This window comes from Homalodisca vitripennis, chromosome 4, assembly GCF_021130785.1.
Source record: "Homalodisca vitripennis isolate AUS2020 chromosome 4, UT_GWSS_2.1, whole genome shotgun sequence".
Classification (NCBI taxonomy): Eukaryota; Metazoa; Arthropoda; class Insecta; order Hemiptera; family Cicadellidae; genus Homalodisca; species Homalodisca vitripennis.
In genome coordinates, this window is record NC_060210.1 from 121,389,012 (window position 1) to 121,409,576 (window position 20,565).

Consider the following 20,565-nt stretch of genomic DNA (forward strand, 5'->3'; position numbering starts at 1 on the left):
GAACATACTGTAATATTGACAAAAAATTGTAGTTTAAAATTGAAAATTGGGTATTTAAGGGAATTAATGTTATTACTAAAGGTTTAATTGTTAAAAATGTTCAGCATTTACCTTCTACACCATTTCAACGAGTTTTTATTGAAAAAGATCAATTACCGATAACTATACGGTGTTTCACTTACACAGTTTCAAGAATATTTATTTCTAAAAACCACAGAGAAACAAAATGAACTGTGCCACTGTGCACACTGTACATGCTAATTATGCTACCAATGCTGTACAGAGCCAGGCAACCCCCACCATCCATCATTAGCTGTTTGAATACGCAAGTAGTTCTCTAATTAACCTACTTACTAGTGGTAGAATGTAGTCATTACGTTTACTACTAAATGATGAATTAAAATTATAACCAATATAGTAAATATTGACAGCAATTTGTAAATAATAACAATTAAATTAAGACGCAGGAGTTTTAAAGGATTTTTCGTTCCAACGATACTTAATTATCAGAAGTATCCAATAGCATTTCAAAAGTACTTGTAAGGAAACTTAAAAAAGGAAATAAAGAAAGCACTAAACATAATTACTAAAACACGAATCGGAAGTACTGTTGTTACATTGTATGGCAGACTACAAGTATGTAAGGATAACATGATTTCGAACAGTTGCCATCGTTATAGATTATAAAAGGTAAAAGAAAGGAAAGTACAAGTATTTATTTTATCCGTGTATTTCTTCTAGATAATTTTTCTATAACTGTACTTATCCTGGTACTTATCAGACTTCACAGACTCGTTAACCTCGTTTCTTCACACAACGATGTCTTTCAATTATATTGGCGGCAATTATAATGTTTTAAAACAATTTATACATTTACATTTTAACTAATTGCACTTTACGAGGATTTATAAACATTTGTGTACATAGTACAACTAGTTCATTAATTTATTCATTTTTTAACAAAGCCTTTACCCCACTAAGCCACACAAGGGAATCATATATGCAAATGATAAGACCACATTTACAACGATTGTTAAGAAACTAGGAAGATGTATCATTCAAACAATCCTAAGATCTTGAAGTCTTTCCACGAAAAGTATTTGTGAACCTCTTTATAGACCCATACAAATTGACTAAACTTCTAAATACAGTTTGACACGTTTGTTTGCACTCATGACGTAGCCTGTGTGATAATTCGGGCATTTAACCATGAACGTTACTTCCTTTTTACATTTTCATTACAACAATAACGTATCTATTTTCTGAACATTTAGATGAATACATTTGTTGACACGTCATTCCAAATCAATACACTCAGAAGATGTTATAAAGTGGAAGATTAAGTCATTGTCCCTTGCCTTTCTTACCAGAATCCTCGATAGGTTTCCACTACCTAGTACGCCAATATACAGACTATAAAGCGCACTTCTTATGTAATTTCAACTTGCACCTGTGACCAAGACGTATTCCACACTGCTACTGGGGCAGCCTACAGACCACAATAGTACCTTCACGTACCAAGTGCGGTCTCCCGCCAACAAGTCCCGGGAGATAACCACAGCTGTCGTCTCCTCTTTATCCGCCCGTCACAGGCTTATCTCCTTATAATCTGGCTGAGATTGTCGTGTCACCAGCATGGACACAGCAATACACGAATTATCCGCAACTTGATTGTCAGGGGGCAGATAAGAGCATGTCGCCGTGTTATTATTGCTCGTTATCTGCCACACTAATTTCAAGCCCTTGGTAACGCGTTGTTTAAATAAATAACGAAATATATTAAGTAATTACAAGGTGTGAGCACGCCACACTACGTACCGCGTAGTAGGCTTCACTGAGGTTAAATGGAATATTTTAAGTCTATAGCCCATTTGATTATTGACATATAGAACGACAAACAATAATACAGCAAACAAAAGAGGAATTACATTAGCCTACTAAGTGACAGTCTTCAAGCTCTGTAAAAATTCCATGGTCTGATATGCAAGATCCATGGTCCCATCCTTATCTATGTAGAAATTAGGTTAAATGCAGAATTTCAATTCTACAAATTAAATCCTTCTCGAGATATCTTGCCACATGATTCATTCACATTTTGTGTTCCTTAAATTTAGTTTCATATTAGTGTTTAAATCTGTACACACCAAGTCACCCAAAATAGTGTTAGATGTGTTGGGATTTTTACGGTACATTAAAATCTCTTTTGAGTGTATTTTGTTTGTTTACAAATTTATTTATTCCCTATTTTCTCGTTGCCAACAAGGTTACCTATTACACCAATGTAAAAGTATTCGTTAACGTTCAGTCAAATCACATGGGGTGGTATGCACCATGATTGAACTCAGTGTTCTGCATATAGAAATGAAACTTCTTGCACAATTTTGAGTCTATAGGTCACTTCGTTTTCGAGATATCGTGCGAACAGATAAACAGACAAATAAAAGTTTTACGACCACACGATAAATAGGCTTCGCTAACGCTCAGCCAATTATTAAATCCCTTAATTGAGCCTTAAACATATAAAACTTCTAGAACTACGCAAAGTAAACAAATTATATGGGTATTCAATTTTTACCCAAGATTAAAATTCTGTTACAGCAATCCTCCCACATCGCAAAGAGGATTACGATTCTGTCTATTATCATATCAAGGGAACCCAAAGTTTTGAAATACAAAGAGAAAAAAGCTTTAATAAGAACGTTATACGAGTAAAGTCGGAATGTTTGAGAGCCAGACAAGAATGGCTACTTTGTATAAACTTACTTTGAAGTGAAGAATTCATCGCAGAGCAATGGAATCCCTCAGTTTAAGAGTTTCAAAGACTCGAGTTTTACTCAAAGTTTTCGCAACAAAATAAGCGTAAAATGGAGAGAATAAACGTTGCATTTGTGTATTAAGAAGTCTTGAGCCTACTGTGTAGGGGAACGTAAACAAAAAATTTCTCGTACTCAAGGAGCTGCTACCTTTGACATGGAAGATGTTGTTTTGTAGTGAAATCTTTTAAAATAGAATTTAATAAATTTAAATATACTAAAATTGATGTTTTAGGCTCAATTCATCGGCTATCTAATATAACCGTAAAAGGTCGATAATTATGTACTGCGAACTTAATTATCCAAATAGACGTGCAATGCGAAATTATATCTAGTTCAAATAACAAAAGGTAGAAAATAATAAAAAAAAGAAAAACAAACCATAATTTGTTCACATGAAACATAAACTTTTCTTCGTTTGCAGTTTTACTTTTTTTACTACACAACTAACGTAAAAAATAGCTGAAATGAAATGTATTAGCATTGATTCAGCATTTTATACACATGTTATCGTTTGGTTGAGAATTATAAGTGAAAAGAATTTTAATATACCGTAATCTTCTTAACTTTACAACGTCGTTTTCAGATAAAACTAAAACAAATTCTGTTTACACTACCATCTAACTTTTTTAGGCAATATTCACAGTCTGTTTTGTTAAAAATAAAAACCACTTAGTTTGGATTCACCAGTTTCGAAAACAGTTTGTTTCCAGTGATGAATAGAACATCAAATGAGACAGGCGCCGCCGGATTAAACCCTGCTTATTAATACAAAATATCACGCCAATAAAACTTGTTAAAACCAAATTAATCAAATCGACATTTAAAATCAAATCGCTAGGTTCATATCTAAAGTTTAAAACAACGCTTACAACATAAACATCAACATAGACCTGAAGGGGTTGTGAAATAATGAGCCAACTTGACTGTTGCGAACTCTGTAATCCCTTGTTGACAGAACTGACCTGCTCGGCACTCGGCACTCTCGATAACATGACTTTTTAACCCAACAACAATAACATTCATCTTCGGTATTAAAATAATAAACTGCATTTCCAGCGACTTAAACAAGAAAAAGAGAAGGAAAAGGATACAATAACAGGAAAGACAAGGATTGAAAGAAGGATGGCGATAGTATTGACTTCTTTGGGGAAGTGGATGACCTGATCTTGCACTACATAAATCTCTATTGGTCATCTTTTCTATCTACAAAATGTCCACAATGTTGCCTACAAAAACCCCAGCGATACTCCTAAGCAAAGAGATGTGAGAGCCAAAATGATAAAAACAACTGCGTTCAGAGACAAAAAAGACTTCACATGGCGTGATCGTTTACGATGAAAAGACAAAGTTACTGGTGTCAATATTGTACTATTATATGGAGGAGACCTTAACGACTGGTTTTACCGATACTTTCTAACCTTCGAGACTTGCTGGAACACCCCTCACTTACTATCTAAGCTGAAATAATTCACAAGTCGCCTCCATTGCTCAGATAGGCTTTCATAAGTGTTGAATCATTTAAAGCCGACCATTTCCAAAATAGATTAGAATTTCTTGGTCGACTCCACTAGTATCATGGAATCCGGTGATCGGCACAATATAAAATAAGAGCAAAGAAGACCCTTCTAACCTTAACCTTGGGATCAACAGTCTAAAGGTGACTACAGTACCATCACCAAGAGCCTATCAGGTGGGCTGCTTGCAGGGACAGGATCGTTCAGCGGACACCCATCCAAGGAGCAGTCACGCTCGACGTTGCTTGTCTGGGATATCAAGCGATAACCGCCCACATTGTGCCACTGGCATGTTACTGTGCCATAACATGACATAGGACAGAACGGTACTAACAGACCGGATCTGTGTATACGGTAAGATTACTACTATTGTCTACAGACACGTCTGAAATCGGACTGACCAGCATAGACCGACAAACCAGTAAGTGAAAAGCAGAGACGATGCGCTTTACTACATAATATGACAGAGAACAGAGCAGTAGACCCGAGCCCATGTGGTCGGTAAGCCGACCATTCTAATGATTTATAGACACGCCTTGGATTAGTCGACTAACCTGGACTCTCACACGAGGTCCGGTAATTACAACTTGTGAACGTTCGTTACGATAATGCCTTCTTCAATTGAGTTCTTTGTTTTAGCTCAAAAACAATTTATGGTTTGTTATATCCTTTTCTGATAAACATTTATTTAATGTTTGTATGTATATGCTAGAGGAGGTCTAAAATGATTTACCACAATAGCGTATAGTTTCACAATAATTTGCAAACAAGAAATATAGAAAAATTAACCTAACCCCAATAAGAACAATTGTATTCCTCAAAAACCTTTGGGGTCTTATTTTTATTATGCAACTGTAAGATAGGTAAGCTTTTCATTTTTAGAATTTGAAAAGGTTATTTTTTAAAATCACAAAAAAACTTTTCTTCGCTGTTTGGACTTGCTGGACTGTTTGGAAAATACAAACTTTACTAAAAAAAAACACACAAAAACGTGTTTGGATTAATCCACTTTAACATGGGGCATTTCCTGTAATTCTAAGGCCAAAAATAAGGGAGTAAAAGTTTTTACAGGATTCTTAAGGGATAAAACTCAAGGATGATTCACAAAATTTAGAGGTGAAAAACGACATGCATATTTAAAAATTGTTGGGGAACGCTTGTTTACGTAAACTGTTTAAGGTAAAAACTTTGGTCCAATCATGTTACATTATCTAACAACTTTATCTAAATCTGGACATAATAAGGACATATAAGAATGCAATTATTAAGCGGCTAAGATGCGCCTTGGTGAACGAAACACGCCTGGCTGGACGTTCGCTACTCTACTTACGCGACTGAAATTCAATTCCCGTTCTGGTCTCATGTACCACAACTACACGATGTCTTGGCAAGTGTACAAGGCCATTATAATGGACTAGTCCAAAATCCTAACGCCCTCGTTCGCCTAATTTATACATCAAATATACGAATCGTTTAATTTCGGCCTACGATTGTTGCCCTCCAACGTTGCAAAATCATGATCAAGGACCTTCTTAAAATGATCGTTGTCCATCCATCCGTTCCTCCATCTGTGCGTTTTATAGAATAGACTTAAAGACCTAGAATTTATTACGTAGGTTGATCTTGGATCAAGAAAAAATCTTATTGATTTTTATTGGTTTTGGGACCAAATCATCAAAGGGCATAGGGTCCGTCTGTGCTATAATACGAGTATAACTCTTGTTAGAAAAGTCCTTTAGATTTGAAACCTGACATATACCTTTTTCTTGGTCAGTGGAAGAATTCTATTTATTTTGGGTTCAAGAGGTGAAAGGGTAGTCCGTCCGCCCGTCTGTCCGATAACCCTTGATAGAAAGTCCATAGAGACTTGAAACTTAAACCAAACACTTTTTTAATTGTAAAGTTTAAATTTTCCAAACAGTCCAACAAGTTCAAACAGTCCAACAAGTCCAAAAAGTCCAAACAGTGAAGAAACATTTGTGATTTTTTTAATAACCAATAAACATTCTAAAAATTAAAAGTTTACCTTTCTTACAGTTCTGCAATAAAAATAAGGCCCAACAGGTGATTAAGGGATAAAAATGTTATAATGGGGTTAGTTTGATCTTTTTTGTTTGAAAATTACTGTGAAACTATACACTATTGTGGTAAATAATTTTAGACCTCCTCTATCATACAAATAAGAAATAAAATTTGCATTAGAAAAAGATATATAGGTTCCTCTTGGTCCGAGGAAACCCCTTATTGACTTTTATAGATTTTGCAGACAAAAAGTAACAGGGCAGACCGTCAATCTGTAATTCTGTGTAATATCTCTTTCGTTACGTTCTGTCGAGTCCTTAGATACGATTTATTTACTATTAATACTTTCTTCAGTACAAACTACGGCTGTGTATGAAACTACCCTGCTACAAAAGTATATAGAGGATGCGGCGAAACAATGTACAGGATGTGTTGTCGGCTTACCAGACATGTAATACCAGATATGTGAAATATTAAAAGTGCAAGCAAGGTGGGGTGGGGGGAAGGGGCACGGAACTGGGCGGCTCAACCCTCGTTAACTATGTATAGGTACGTCACCGTCCAGTGGACCTCCGCTAACCTACCGTTTTGTAATTTTTTATAGTTCTTGTTTAGATAAAAGATCACATCTTTTAAACAGAGTCGAGCCGTTGTTTTATACTCATGTTTTACAATTCCGTTTTATTTCTAGTTCGTGAATGGGATAGGTATGATTCTTTGTTTAAGATGTATTATTGGCAAAGGATTATTTAAAAAGAAAACACGAACTCGGCTATTTGCAAAAAAATAAAAAACTACGTTTCGAGGAATAGAATCCATACACTTCTTCAGGTGTCAAAACTTAAAGTTTATGCAGCACAAAGGAAAAATGTCAAAATTTACAGCAAGTAAACAAATCTATATACCTTAGGGTTCAGGGCAATCATAGGAAGCACAAATCATACGATTGTACTGCTCTCTGGTGGAGAGAATTGAAAGGGTTACAAAAATTAACAGTTAACAGTAACAATGGACAGTTACCATTGTTAAAAACAGAACACTATGTGTTTAAGATTGGATTCCATCCCATAATCTCTATATCTCACCATCTGAAATCATATTCAACCATGTAGTTTTGACTATAATAGCATGTTTTAAGTGCAGTATGAAAGTATTCGTAAAAAGTACAATATGATTATTAAATAAATTATATTTTTGTGGTCAAAGAAATTTTAAAGACGTTTAGGAGTTCAATTATATGAAAATATCCAATTAACAGCTAAATTACGTATCTGAATGTATTTAAAGCAAAGACACAGAGATCCTACCTATTACGACCAAATACCACAAGACTGCCAAGAATGTTGAGAATGTTGGTTCTTCTTTACCACATAAGTATAGTATGGCAGGAAAGATACACCTGTGAATGGCATGATGCGACTGAACACAAAATCCGGTTCGAAAAAACCTGTAAGGCAATAGAGAGTTGTCGCACACCACAGGAATGTGGCCTGTATGGAGTAAGTTCATTTACATCGGGGAATCCACGTGTTCCTTTTTTACTGTTCCTACGTATTTAATCACTCCACATTCTATTCAATACAATATTGGCTAATAACCATACAGTCATGCAGATTCCGTGATAAACTTATGAATTTTCTTAGTGCGTACCCACAATTTAGACATTCTTAATCTGCCAACAGCTATTTCGCAGATCAGGTAAATCAATTTATTTAGTGGTAGACTTTTCTGAAATTTAAAGTGGAAGTATGCATATAAAGCGACGTTCGAATACAAATTCATATGAAGGTCCAATATTCAGTTATTTCTTTGAGAAAGAAACATTTATTATTAGTTCACTTATGATGTTTTATAGGAAGATATGCTATGCTACAAAAAGAAAAAAAAACGCAGAACCATGTCAAATAAGGCAATATTTATAGGCTTCATGCTCCGTTCTAAGAATAAATATAATTCACTTTTTTATTTTTTTCACTGTTTTCATTTTTTGTCTCATAATATACGCCATAACATACTCAAAATGGGTATGGAGCTGAGACACTACACCGCTAGGTGTACTTTCCTTCTGACAAGCCTCGGTTGTTAACTTTATCTTAAAAACTAAAAACCCAGCAGAGTTTAACCTAATTCTGTAAACATTAAATGTCGCTCTTTGACAGATTTTATGCAGCTAATTAGAGTGCTTTTAATGAGCAAGCTGAACCGCACAGTAACAAAGAACGTGACATTTTTGTTTTCATACGTCTGTTTTAGTAAAATTGGTAAGCTGTAATCTTGAAAGCTTAGATAAACTGGGTGCATCATATAAATATAAGAACTTCTAGAAGTTCAGTATGAACAATTGGGCATAGCTTGAACGCAAAAACAACAAACACAATGCTAAGCTTTAAAAACAAATTTCAATAATTAAAAGTAGCCAACAAGCTGTCGGTTTAACAGTATTTACTAATTAATAGTAGTTTTATAAACAGCTTAGTAACGAACATAATATTGTCCACGTGACAATGGATGCTTCAAATGGGGTACTTGTATTTAAAGTAGTGAATGGTTACAATTTCAATTCTTAATCAATATTTTAAACTAATGATCAGTGTTTGTTGTCGAAGAAAATATTAATTGGTCGCGGCAGTACTTCAATCAATTGTATATCTAGAGAGAATAAATATTAATTAAACCGTCAGAAGCAATTAAACTGACTATTAAGATCCACAATACAGTAATTAATAACTCTAGGTCAAGAGGTTGCGGGATCGAGACAGACAGGTAGTCGGATCGAATATCAAAGGGTTGTCGGACTCTGAGCGCTGAGCTTGTATCATTATTCCACCCTATTCATCCCTTTTAACCCTCGGGGCAAATTCGGTGTTTCTGTTACAATAGCATGCCGTGTCCTCAAACTTTGCAACAATGGATAGCCTCACGACACTACAATCTAGTCCAGCGATGTGGTTTTCAATGGAGTGTTATATAAGTTTAATAAAAATGTATATAATTACTATAAAAAATTAGTCACGTGATCTCTACAGCACTCCAAAAGATAATAATGTTATATAATTAATATAAACAAACTTATTTTATTTCAACTAATATCTTGCTCGTAATTGAAAATACACCGTAATTTTGCAACTTTAGAAACTAGTTTTTATGCATATCCTTATATGGTTAACGTTTTTTCCTTACGTACATAGAAGTTTAATAGTACACTTTCTAAAGAAGTTTATATAGTACATATCATAAGGTATAGTTAGGTAGTTCATCACCGAAATGAAGAATTTCTAGAGCCATAACAAACCTGTTTTAAAGAGATTAAAAACAAAATCTAAACCATGTTGTGGTTGGGGTTAAGAAAATATCTAGATCTCAAAGTAAAAAACAGAAGAGTTATTTGAGTATGAATTAAGAATAACGAATAACACAATTTACTGATAGAAAACACATACTGATAATTACAGTAATAACATTTTGAGACTAATAATTTGGGATGTCTTATTACACCTGAAGAAGATACCTGATCGCAGATATTGAAACGTCATATTCCGTATTCACTAGATATCAACAAAATGGGCAAAGTAGTTAGAAATATTTCGTTTCATTATAAAGAGGCTGATCTTTTACGCCTTATTCTGCCCGCCTATGGAGGATCTTATCAAACAAAACAAGGGAAAAAGTAGTTACTATACAGGGGTGATAGTACTGGTAAAAAGTGCTACAGTCACAGACAGGATTTGAACCTGCGCTACCTCTAACTGAAATCCAAAGTCCGACGTCTTAGATTACGCGGCAATCGGTACTCCAAAGGTTTAAAAAAACTTCAAACAATTCATAGTCATACTGAATTATCAAAAAAATATTCTTAATCTGAAAGTGTGTCAAACATTGTATATGAATATCAATTTCTGTCATTTACGATTGTCTATGTTGAAAACTGGACATACACATTATTATTTGTATACTACGTAACAGAGGAAATCGGTTTTGAATGTGTCATCATTAAAGATAAAACATAAGACAGGAAATTTAGGTAAATTATGCGTATAATACTATGTTTACACTGTTGACAAGATAATCTGAGCGAGATAAGCCTGTGACGGGCGGATAAAGGCGGAGACGGCAGCTGTGGTTATCTCCCGGGATTGTGCGGACACTACCGCAGAATATCCGGGGTAACCGAGTAGTCACGTGAATTATTATTATTTGCAGACCGATCTTGAGGCTGGGCCTATGTGAACAAGTATTGTTTTTTATTGGTCAGATGGTTGCAATTGACCCACAAGCTGAGCGTAAGCGAAGCCTGTCACTCCAGGGGCTGGACCAATTTCATTTTTGTCTGTCTGACTGTCCGTACGATATTTCGAACTAACTGACCTATAAACGAGAAACTTTGAACGAATATTCGTTTCCTATATAAGAGCAACACTGAGTTCGATGTAACTCCATGGGATTTACCTGAGGGTTAACTAATTCTTTTACTTACTACAAGGACAAGCTTCCTTACTCCCTTGACGTTTTAATTATGTTAAGTGGCGCACCAACAATATAATAACGCTCTCCAATTAGTAGTATTAACATATTAAAAGATATTGCTTTAGTTGAAAACTGAACCAACCTAATACTACTTTGCGAAGTTAACTATTCTTATAATTAGACATAAGTATTTTAACTACACAAAACTCCCAAGGATCTATTGTATTTTCATTATTTCAGAAGCGTAAGTAAAACCACTTTTGGAAATGTGTATGACAAATTAGGCTTTACACTCGTAACAAAAAGAAACAGCGAGAACAAGAAAGATAACGCAGATGCGCACTACAATATGAGGTTTAATGTTCATTTAAACAAATTTGATTAATTTTCTTAGATTAACCATGAGTTTTGAAAAAAGAATGTTCACACAACTAAAAGAGCTGATTTATGTAATAGTATCAGGTAGAAAATCAATTGTTACACTTTCGTGTAATTATAGTACATTTCATTACAAGTCTCGAAAGTGACCAATTGCCCCGCAGCAAAATTGCATCTACGTGCGAGGCGAAGCAGTGCATGGAAACTGGTATCGAACTCCGTGATTTTTAATGTGTTCATCACCACACGAAATAAAAAAAAAATAAATCATCTGCCATTTCATAGTATGGTAAATTCCTCCATAAAGAAACGAAACACAATTTTATAATTAATATTGGTATTAAAGTCAGCTGTTTGAATACAGAACTGTTATAACAAATAACGGCATCACATTGATGAATTTAAATTGCTCATACAGGGAAAGAATTGTTTACATAGAGAAATGTTAACTTTTGCAGATCTGAGCTGTATTTGGAAGTAGCCCATTGCCGTACAGAGTGATGAACAAATATGTTTTTGATCCACTAGGTTAATATAGAATAACACAACCGGAAGACAGTATGAAATTCTACTGTCCAACATTAATTTCATATTGTGGTTTTCAAATTGATGACGCCTACGTGTACTCGAGAGGAGATTTCCGATTGGTATTATATTAGTATTAGGAATACATTATGATAAATAAATAGCCCAATACGACTGGTGGAACTCCCTGGAGCATGCACCTGCGAGTGTATGCAGACCACCGCCGCTGCTGTACACGACATCTTGGCACTCTCCCTCTGGTGTAATGGCCATAATTAACAATTCACTGCTGTACGTTATCTATGGCTAACACTGCAGTTACAATTATACGCCCACACTCCCGAGGTATCGGCTACCTGTATATTATCAATATTGACAGGGCAGTACCCACTTGCTGACATCCAATCAAAATTTTGACTAGGCAATTTTAAAATTAAACAGAAATTTTTAAATTTGAACCTAAAAAGATACAAAAGTAGTGTAAAAACATGTACTTTGATGGGGAGAATTTTCTACATTAAAGTCAACCACAAAATTAATTTAAACAATGCAATAGTAGTACCATAAGTGACGTATCAAATTAAGGGGATTAAAATAGAAGCCTTTTTGGTAAAATCAAAAACTTAATCAAATATTTCTGAGATATCAAGACGGGTTAAAACTAGTTTTCCGATAAAATTTGTGTTTTAACCCAAAGGCTTCTCTGTTAAACCTCTTTTTAATTTGATGCCACAGGAGGTACTTGCAATTTATGTAGTATAATTTTGGGGCGGGGGAGGGAGAAGGAGTTTTAACGTAAACAATTTCTTCGCATGGAAAGAGATCTTTAAAACAAACTCAATAATTATATCAATTAAGTTTTTTATAAATTTATATGAAAATCTAGATGTTTTAAATTAAAAACATCCCAATGTCTAAAAAAATGGGTTATTCGATTACATTTAATTTTTCACCAAAAAGTGTATCTTTTTAATCTACTTTCATTTTATATGTCATAAAGGGTACTTTCTATTAGAATTTGTTAAGTTTAGAGTGTGGGGGGGGGGAGAAGGGACTTGAATGCGAATTTGAAATTTAATGTAAAATTTTTCTCGCCGTAAAAGTAAGTGTTTACCGCAAACTCAGTTTTTTTTAATTTGGGTTTTAATACAAAAAGACGCATGTTAAAAATTCTCAATACTTTTAGCTTGTGTAACATCACTATACAATGTTTTACACTATATACTAGAACAACGGAATAAAAAGTACGCGACGCAAATTGACTTTGCGAAGAGCTCTTTGTTACAAAACTGGGAACATTTTGCAGTCACTTTTCATATGGTGCAGTGCGACGTCGCGTCAGTTAAACAAAAATATCAAAAGAGAGCAAACAACTTGGGTTTTTCCACATTTTAGTGACAGCTTGTTGTGAGTGTTTTCTCACTAATGTCAGAGAGGGTGGCGCCTCCTCATGACACGGGTGACAGCGGTTATGATGTGTGGTTTTAGTTTTATGTCACACAAAATGCATTGATTTTATGTAGTTTACTGTAGTGTCATTGGAAGTGATAAGAGCCTCAATCACTCAACTTTACTCTAAAGTTTATATGCATTATGTACAACAACCTGAAATATGTTAAAAAATCAACCCTTTACAGTTTTAAATAATTAATTTTTGTACTTAAAAAATTATTATGTTTTAGTTAAGTATTAAAAATATTTATTAAATACAAAAAAGTAGCAACTGAGGTTGCATATCATATTTCAAGCCTGTGGCTCATCTCATTAGGCTACACGTGTTACTATGTCACATTTTAAAATTCTCATATGATTATGCACACTTTCTTCACAAATATATTAATTCTGTGATTTTCTCGTTACCATCATGGTTACTAATAAGGGGATTGTAAAAGGGTTCGCTAACGCTCAGCCAAATACCATAGAGTGACGCGCACAATCATCGAACTCGATATTGCTCATAGATATCGTGCGGACAGACGGATAGACATGACATTTTTCAGTCGCTCAAGTGACAGGCTTCGCTAACGCTAAGCCAACTAAAAGTGCCTGCAATTAATGGAAGAAAAATACTTGCAAAATCTCATTTTTCAAGCGAGATGTAATCCTGTATGACCGGGGGGGGGGTTTATCTTCAGATTTAACAATATCTTACAAAAAAGTAGCTTACAACATGTTATAACTGTAAATTGTGTAAAATATTAATATTGTAACCCATGAGATGAATGTCCTTATGAGATGAATGTCCTTATATTTCGAAGTGTTATAGTATAAGCGTTATAGAAAAAGTTTTATTCGTATCCAACAGTAAAACTTAACTGTGCCATTTAATTGACACAAAGTTATAATTTTATACACTACACCTCTCAGGAAACTAATGATTTTAAAATTAAAATAATATCAGAGTCAATAGTGATTTGTTTTTTCGTAGTAACGTTTAGAAAATATTTATGTTTGTGGATAAAATAAATTTATTGTTAAAATATACAGAATTAATGCGAGGAAAAACTAGACCAATGTCCTACTATTTCTGATACAAACACTTGACTATTTGCGGTCTAAAAGCTAACGAAAAACTTACTGCATATCTGAGAATGAAGTTATAAATACCAAACATATTCTATATATGGCTTTTAAAATGTATATAATAATATAACTAAACTCAAGACAGAAAAACCGCCGGACACTGGAGGTCCACAGGACAGTGACGTACACGAACACGTACACGTACATAATTAACAAGGACTGAGCCGCTGAGTTCCGTACCCCCCCCCCCCCCTACAGAAACAGACAGCTTAAACTTTAATATTTCACATATTTTTTTGTTGCTGCACTTTTATCAAGCCATTAACACATCGTGCACATTGTAAGTTGTATAAATCTTGTTCCATGAGCAGAAATTGTCAAGAAAAATAGATAGGTGACTCGTACTTTAAATTTAACAATAACATTATTGTGAAATTAAAATAAATAATTCGACTTTAAAATTACATCTCAATAACATCATAACTAAATTAAGCTTAAAAACCGACTACATTGAACCCAGGATAATTAATTAAAAGCAGACTAAAATGGAAATGGAACCATGGAACATAATAAATGATCACAAATATAAATTAATGTGAGTCCAGGTTAGTCGACTAATCCAATGAGTGTCTATAAATCATTAGAATGGTCGGCTTACCGTCCACATGGGCTTGGCATTCATGTACTGCTCTGTCATCTGACATATAAGTTGTAGAACATATTGCATCTGGTGTTCAGCCAAGTACATGACAGTGTGTGTTGTGTGTCTGTGTAAATCTAGACAAGTCAACAAATCCAATGAGGTGTCTATAAATCATTAGAATGGACGGTCCCCAGTTCACAGGGGCTTGGCATTCATGTATCCATTTGTCATCTGTCATATTACGTTGTAGAGCATATTTCATCTGGTGTTCAGCCAAGTACATGGTGGTGTGTGTTGTGGGTGTGTGTCTGTGTATGTCTAGATAAGTCGAGTAATCCAACGAGTGTCTATAAATCATTAAAATGGTCGACTTACCATCCACATGGGCTTGGCATTCATGTAGTCATCTGTCATATTACGTTATAGAGCATGTTGTATCTGGTATTCTGACAAGTACAGGACACCGTGTGGTGTGCGTGTGTGTCTGTGTAAGTCTATACAAGTAATTTAATCCAAAGTGTGTCTGTAAACATTACTATATACATATACCAGTCAATAATCAAAGAAAAAGTTGTAAAACCCAAAGAAAGGAGTGCCATCTGGAAATCACGAACCGCTCGTTGGCTGTGACTATGGGACAGGTCAATGCATCACGGTCATGAATAAACGTCCCATCATCTCCATTGTCTGGACCTCCTCGACATTCCTGGGCCGAAACCGTAAAAAATGTCCTCCGCCGCGACAAGAGTTCCTGGCCGGCGCCCAGCTGGTCCGCTGGTCATTCTGCCGACACATCGGTTACTTAACTGGTCTAACCTATAACATCTCTGTTGTAACAACACTACCTTCTGATCCATATAAAACAAATCTAATTGTTTTGGGATTTAAATGTTGTTTGATTGATTTTACTCTAGTTTTGATGGTAACTGAAATAAAGTCTTTCTTCTATAAAATTTATATTCATAGTTTAATTGCAGTACGTTTTTGGTGAGTCCTTTTTTTAACTTCACTTGTTTGCCTATAAGGGAATGTCACTTTCCAGGTCACAGAAAAAATATTAAAATTGTTTGATCACTCCATGAATTTTGTAACTAAGCCTAGGTTGAACGTCTGAATACAAGAATGTACTTTTGAAGTGTGTTTATAGTTATGGCTTAATGGAGTAACATCTTTTATTTATAACTTCAGAAAATGAAATTCCTAAATGAAATGTGATATAGGAAAATTACTTGTTTTTGATAAAATTATTACTTAATAAAATTCAATTATTAATACATCAAAACACTTCTTAAGTATTTTATATAAATGTACAAATCATACATCTTAATCTTTAACAATTTTTCTGTGGAACTTATTACATGATTATCTCTAATATTAATTCAAATACCTACAGTTCCTCGGAGATGACAAACTAGATTTATATTTTTCTTGTCTTTAGGAAAGGTGGCTCAAAGAAGTGTGGCTTAGAAAGAATTTTGAATCCGAGCCCCGATTTCATTGCCTTATAGTTACATAATTTAACCACACCTGAACTTACGCTCATACTCAAGTAACGATCAAGAAATAAAGAGTAAACACCACTTTGTCTACGATGTTATCTCAATGAATCGTTGAACTGCACGACTTGAGTATCAGATTTTGGAATGTTGGATTATTTACAAATTTCGTTGGTAAACCTGGGAATGACGCAGCGAGAAGTAACCATTACGATTACAACCGAATTCTTGAACTAAACTAAAACGTAACAAAATATCCAAGTATCTTTGAAGAACGGTGTTAAAATGTACAATGCCTTATGTAGATATGGTCACAATATTCTTTACATGACTCAATTTTTTTCCTGAAGTTGATAACACTTTTGATAGACCTGCGATAGATTGAGTATCTCAACAACATGTCGTAAATCACCAAATTTTAAGTAATATTTATGTTTTACTTTGATGATGATGGTTAGGACTGTTTGCAAGGATAACGCCACTACTAACCTTCTCGACTGACATCTCAGAGATAATATAACAGTTATTACAACGAATCTTGCTAGTACAGTTTCATTATGATACACTGCAGAATTCATGGGAGAGTTTAAATGTCTGGTGCTTGTTCACCAGATGATTGCTAAACCACTAAACCACAACAGTGGCTCTCTTTGTGAATCATTGGTTAAAATGAGTACAGAGGTATACACCGGACTATACGATATGAAGCGCAGCCTGCGCATGCGCACGAACCACCTTTCCTCTCCAGCCCGCACAAAAGCACACGAGTACAGATTAAACCAATAGTAATACTGTCACGAGCGGGGGCAACTTGTATTGTCCATGGCACATGGATTTTGGAGCAGGATGTACTTTGTCAAGCCGAGAGAGGGGTAGGCTATTTTCGGGAGGTGGGGGGCCGTGTCATCCTCCCCGCGCTGCGCTTCTTGCTAAATGGTTCGGTCTGTACCAGAGATGTAGGTAAATTTACTAATGCAGCCAAACTTAAATATGCAGGTTCAAACTTAAGTAAGTATAAACATATCCAAATTGAACTTAGGGACGAACCGGGTAACATGACAAACAATCCATCCTTAATACAAACGCGAAGAAGACGGGCAATTTCACTACCCCCCTCCCCAATGTTGGGCTCTATATAACTCGGATTCAGTCACCCACATATTTCGTCAAAGCCGGAATCCCACTGAACATTTCTTCTTCTTCAGTGTAAACCATTTCGTGTGTTTCTTGTTTAGTCATTAAAGAGCGCTTTACAAACATTGAATTGGAAGGTTAAATCGATTAAACCATGCACCTTTGTTTAAACAGCTACGAATAGTAGCCTACACACATCAGAGTACGACTATATTATTTACAAGGTTAAAACGGAGTACTGTCACCTATTTGGAATAAATGCCCTAACTTAAAAAAAATTAAGAACTACATTCTGGGCATTTTATTGCTTTAGTGAATATTATTTAAATAAATAAAAACCTCCACTGTTGTGGCGATCAATAAAACTGTCATATTAAAAATAATTATTTAAATTTTTACAATTAATTCCATTTGCTTTTGCTATTTAACGATAAACTTTTATTATTTGTTTATTCGTTGTTGATGATGGTGGACGCAATAAAATAAAATTACTATTTCAGTATAATGAAAAATTGTTAATTTTTCTTTAAGAAGCTGTTATTTTTAATTAATTAAATTTTAAGGAATAATTTTACGATGTAAAAGTGTTCATATTTTGAAATGGAAATAATTTATTGTTCTTCAGATCTTAGCAGTTGATCTGTTTGGTATTTCCTTGCCATAAACCAAGTAAAACACTTCTAGTTTCCACCCACGACCCACATCGGTAAATATAGGGTGTATATAATTAATTTCATCAATTTTCCAGCCCGATAAGGATTCAACAAACGTTAAATAGCATACACTGCTCAATAATTAACTGAAGCGATATTAATCCTTGGAAGTAGCACATGTGATCATCCGACTGTGTTATGGGCTGCCGATACACCGTGAAGGGAGGGAGGATAGTCTGTAACTGTAACTGCAGTGGTGGCCATAGATAATGTGCCGCCCGTATGTAAAGCGGCGAACTGTTAATTATGGCCATTACATCGGGGAGAGGGTGCCAAGATGTCGTGTACAACGGCAGTGGTGGTCTACATGACTGGTGCTACAGTACTGTCTCTGGGGCCGGGCCACCTGTGCTAACAGTGCCGGTCATTACTGAGGTGCCATCACTACACACACTGACACATTGTAAGGCAGGTGGCGTACACCTGTATTGTTCTACATAGGATACAAAAATAGTTAGTTTGGTTTCCGTAACCATAAACACATTTTTAACAGTTTCTGAACAAATAGTGGATGTGCAAAAAATATTCTATTAATAAAATTAATATTTCAAAAATAAATTTTGAGAATTTTCCTTAAATAAACAAACAATTTTCTCGACCTTCCTCTTTTCCTGTTTTGTAACGATACTCCGTTAATTGACATTGACAAGCCTGTCATATCCGTCAACTATTAAATAATTAATAATTAGAACCTGATGCAACCCAGGAATTAAATTTGATAAGTGAATTTTGGACTGAATGAGAAAAAATAACTGCGTAGATAAGTGAATGAGATCAAGCGAAGGCTGGTGATTTCCGACTATTTAAGTTTGTTACATTGAAAAATTAAATAATTTACAACAAAACGACTAAGCTTCAAGCTTGTTGATTGATTTTTACAAAGCTTTCCAGGCCTTATCAATAAAAATGTAGGAAGAAACCGTTAGTTACTTTATTTTAGAATAGATGTTCGTTACTCCTGGAATTCTGAAATTCATAAACGAAAGGATCTTTGGAACCAATGAAGCTTTTAAACCGGAATTACAACTTACGTATTTCCACAGGAGTTTTACTGAGAACCAAATTGGTTGTTACCCACTTTGGTTGATATTAATACATGTATAATAAAGTGAAAAGATGTTATACAAATTTTGATCATCGATGCACTTTTTCAGAGCCACCAAAATTCAGTCTTGAGAAATTAATCGATTTTCATGTGAACACAACTTGGCCTTGTTGAATTAAAATTCCTAGTTTACTTGGTGAAATGTGTCACCAGAAAATTGTTGCTCACCAGCGAGATCATTTTGCAATGTGGTGATGAAAGGGTTTGGAATCCTATAGGGGGAGGGAGAATTTTGGTTAAACGACAAGGAAACCTACAGCTTTTTAGTGTCTTGAATCCCCCAATAAGTCCAGCTGATAATTTTGATAGCTACAACGTCTTAGGTCAAAATCCTTAAGGACTGAGAGGAGTCATCTGGCAGAGCTCCCGTCACTGGTTTAGACTATATTATATAAATTCAGTTGGGTTTCTATTTTACCTGATGGCCATGCTCTTAGCTTTGAGGTGGTGCCATCTTTGGTTCATCTCGTCCAAGCGTCTCTGCAGCATAACGGCGTCGTCCTTGGAGGGCAAACTGCTGAGCAGCTTCCTTCCACTGCCGTTGAGCGCCGCGTACACATCCTTGTGGCTTTCGATCTCGCTCTGGAGGTCCTGCAACAGAAAAAAATCGTGTAGGCCTTGGTCTAGTGTTTTTTGCAGAGTAGCTTCTTTCCACTGCAGTCGCTGCACCGCACATTGACGGCTTCCTATGACACACCGAAGGTTACGCAACAGTAAATACACAGGAGAGGATGATCAGTTAACTGCGTTGTTTTAGAGCGCTGTACAGAAATCCTCGAGGGTTTCCAACTCAATCACAAAGATCCTGCAACAGCTGCCACTCGAGGAGTTATGTGTTCGTAGAGCTTTGACAGGATAGCTGTCCTGGACCTTGATACGGGCACAGAGTAAAATCCTTGATAACATACGACAGTATATTCTAGTTTCTTGCCTGCTCAAAAATTTACTTGACTCCAACACTATCCTTGAGGTAATAGAGTTCTCCAGGAACGCAAATTGTAATCATAATCCCGATAATAGAACACCCGCATAGTTACAGTGTTCAGCACTTGGTTAATGGGTGCTTTCAAGTCGCCCGAGCGGCAATCAATCCATGTGAAACAGCCAGCACAAAAAGGAGCTATTACACTCGCTGAATAGCACGGCAGAAGACTGTTATTACCTACTAAAAGTCTCATAGAACCAGAATTATGGGTTTGATAAGGCGTAAAACGTAGGAAGAGAGGTCCAAA

The 20,565-nt window shown here is 35.3% G+C and overlaps 1 protein-coding gene across 7 annotated transcripts in view; it reads right to left on the reverse strand.

Moving 5' to 3' along the window:
• Positions 1 to 20,565, reverse strand: part of LOC124360069 (dystrophin, isoforms A/C/F/G/H-like) — a 1,186,422-nt gene that overhangs the window by 80,894 nt on the left and 1,084,963 nt on the right. For all 7 annotated transcript variants that reach the window (XM_046813341.1, XM_046813339.1, XM_046813338.1 and 4 more), the window contains one exon: positions 19,752 to 19,924. In XM_046813341.1, coding sequence (XP_046669297.1) covers positions 19,752 to 19,924 — 173 coding nt within the window. The remainder of the gene's footprint in view (positions 1 to 19,751; positions 19,925 to 20,565) is intronic.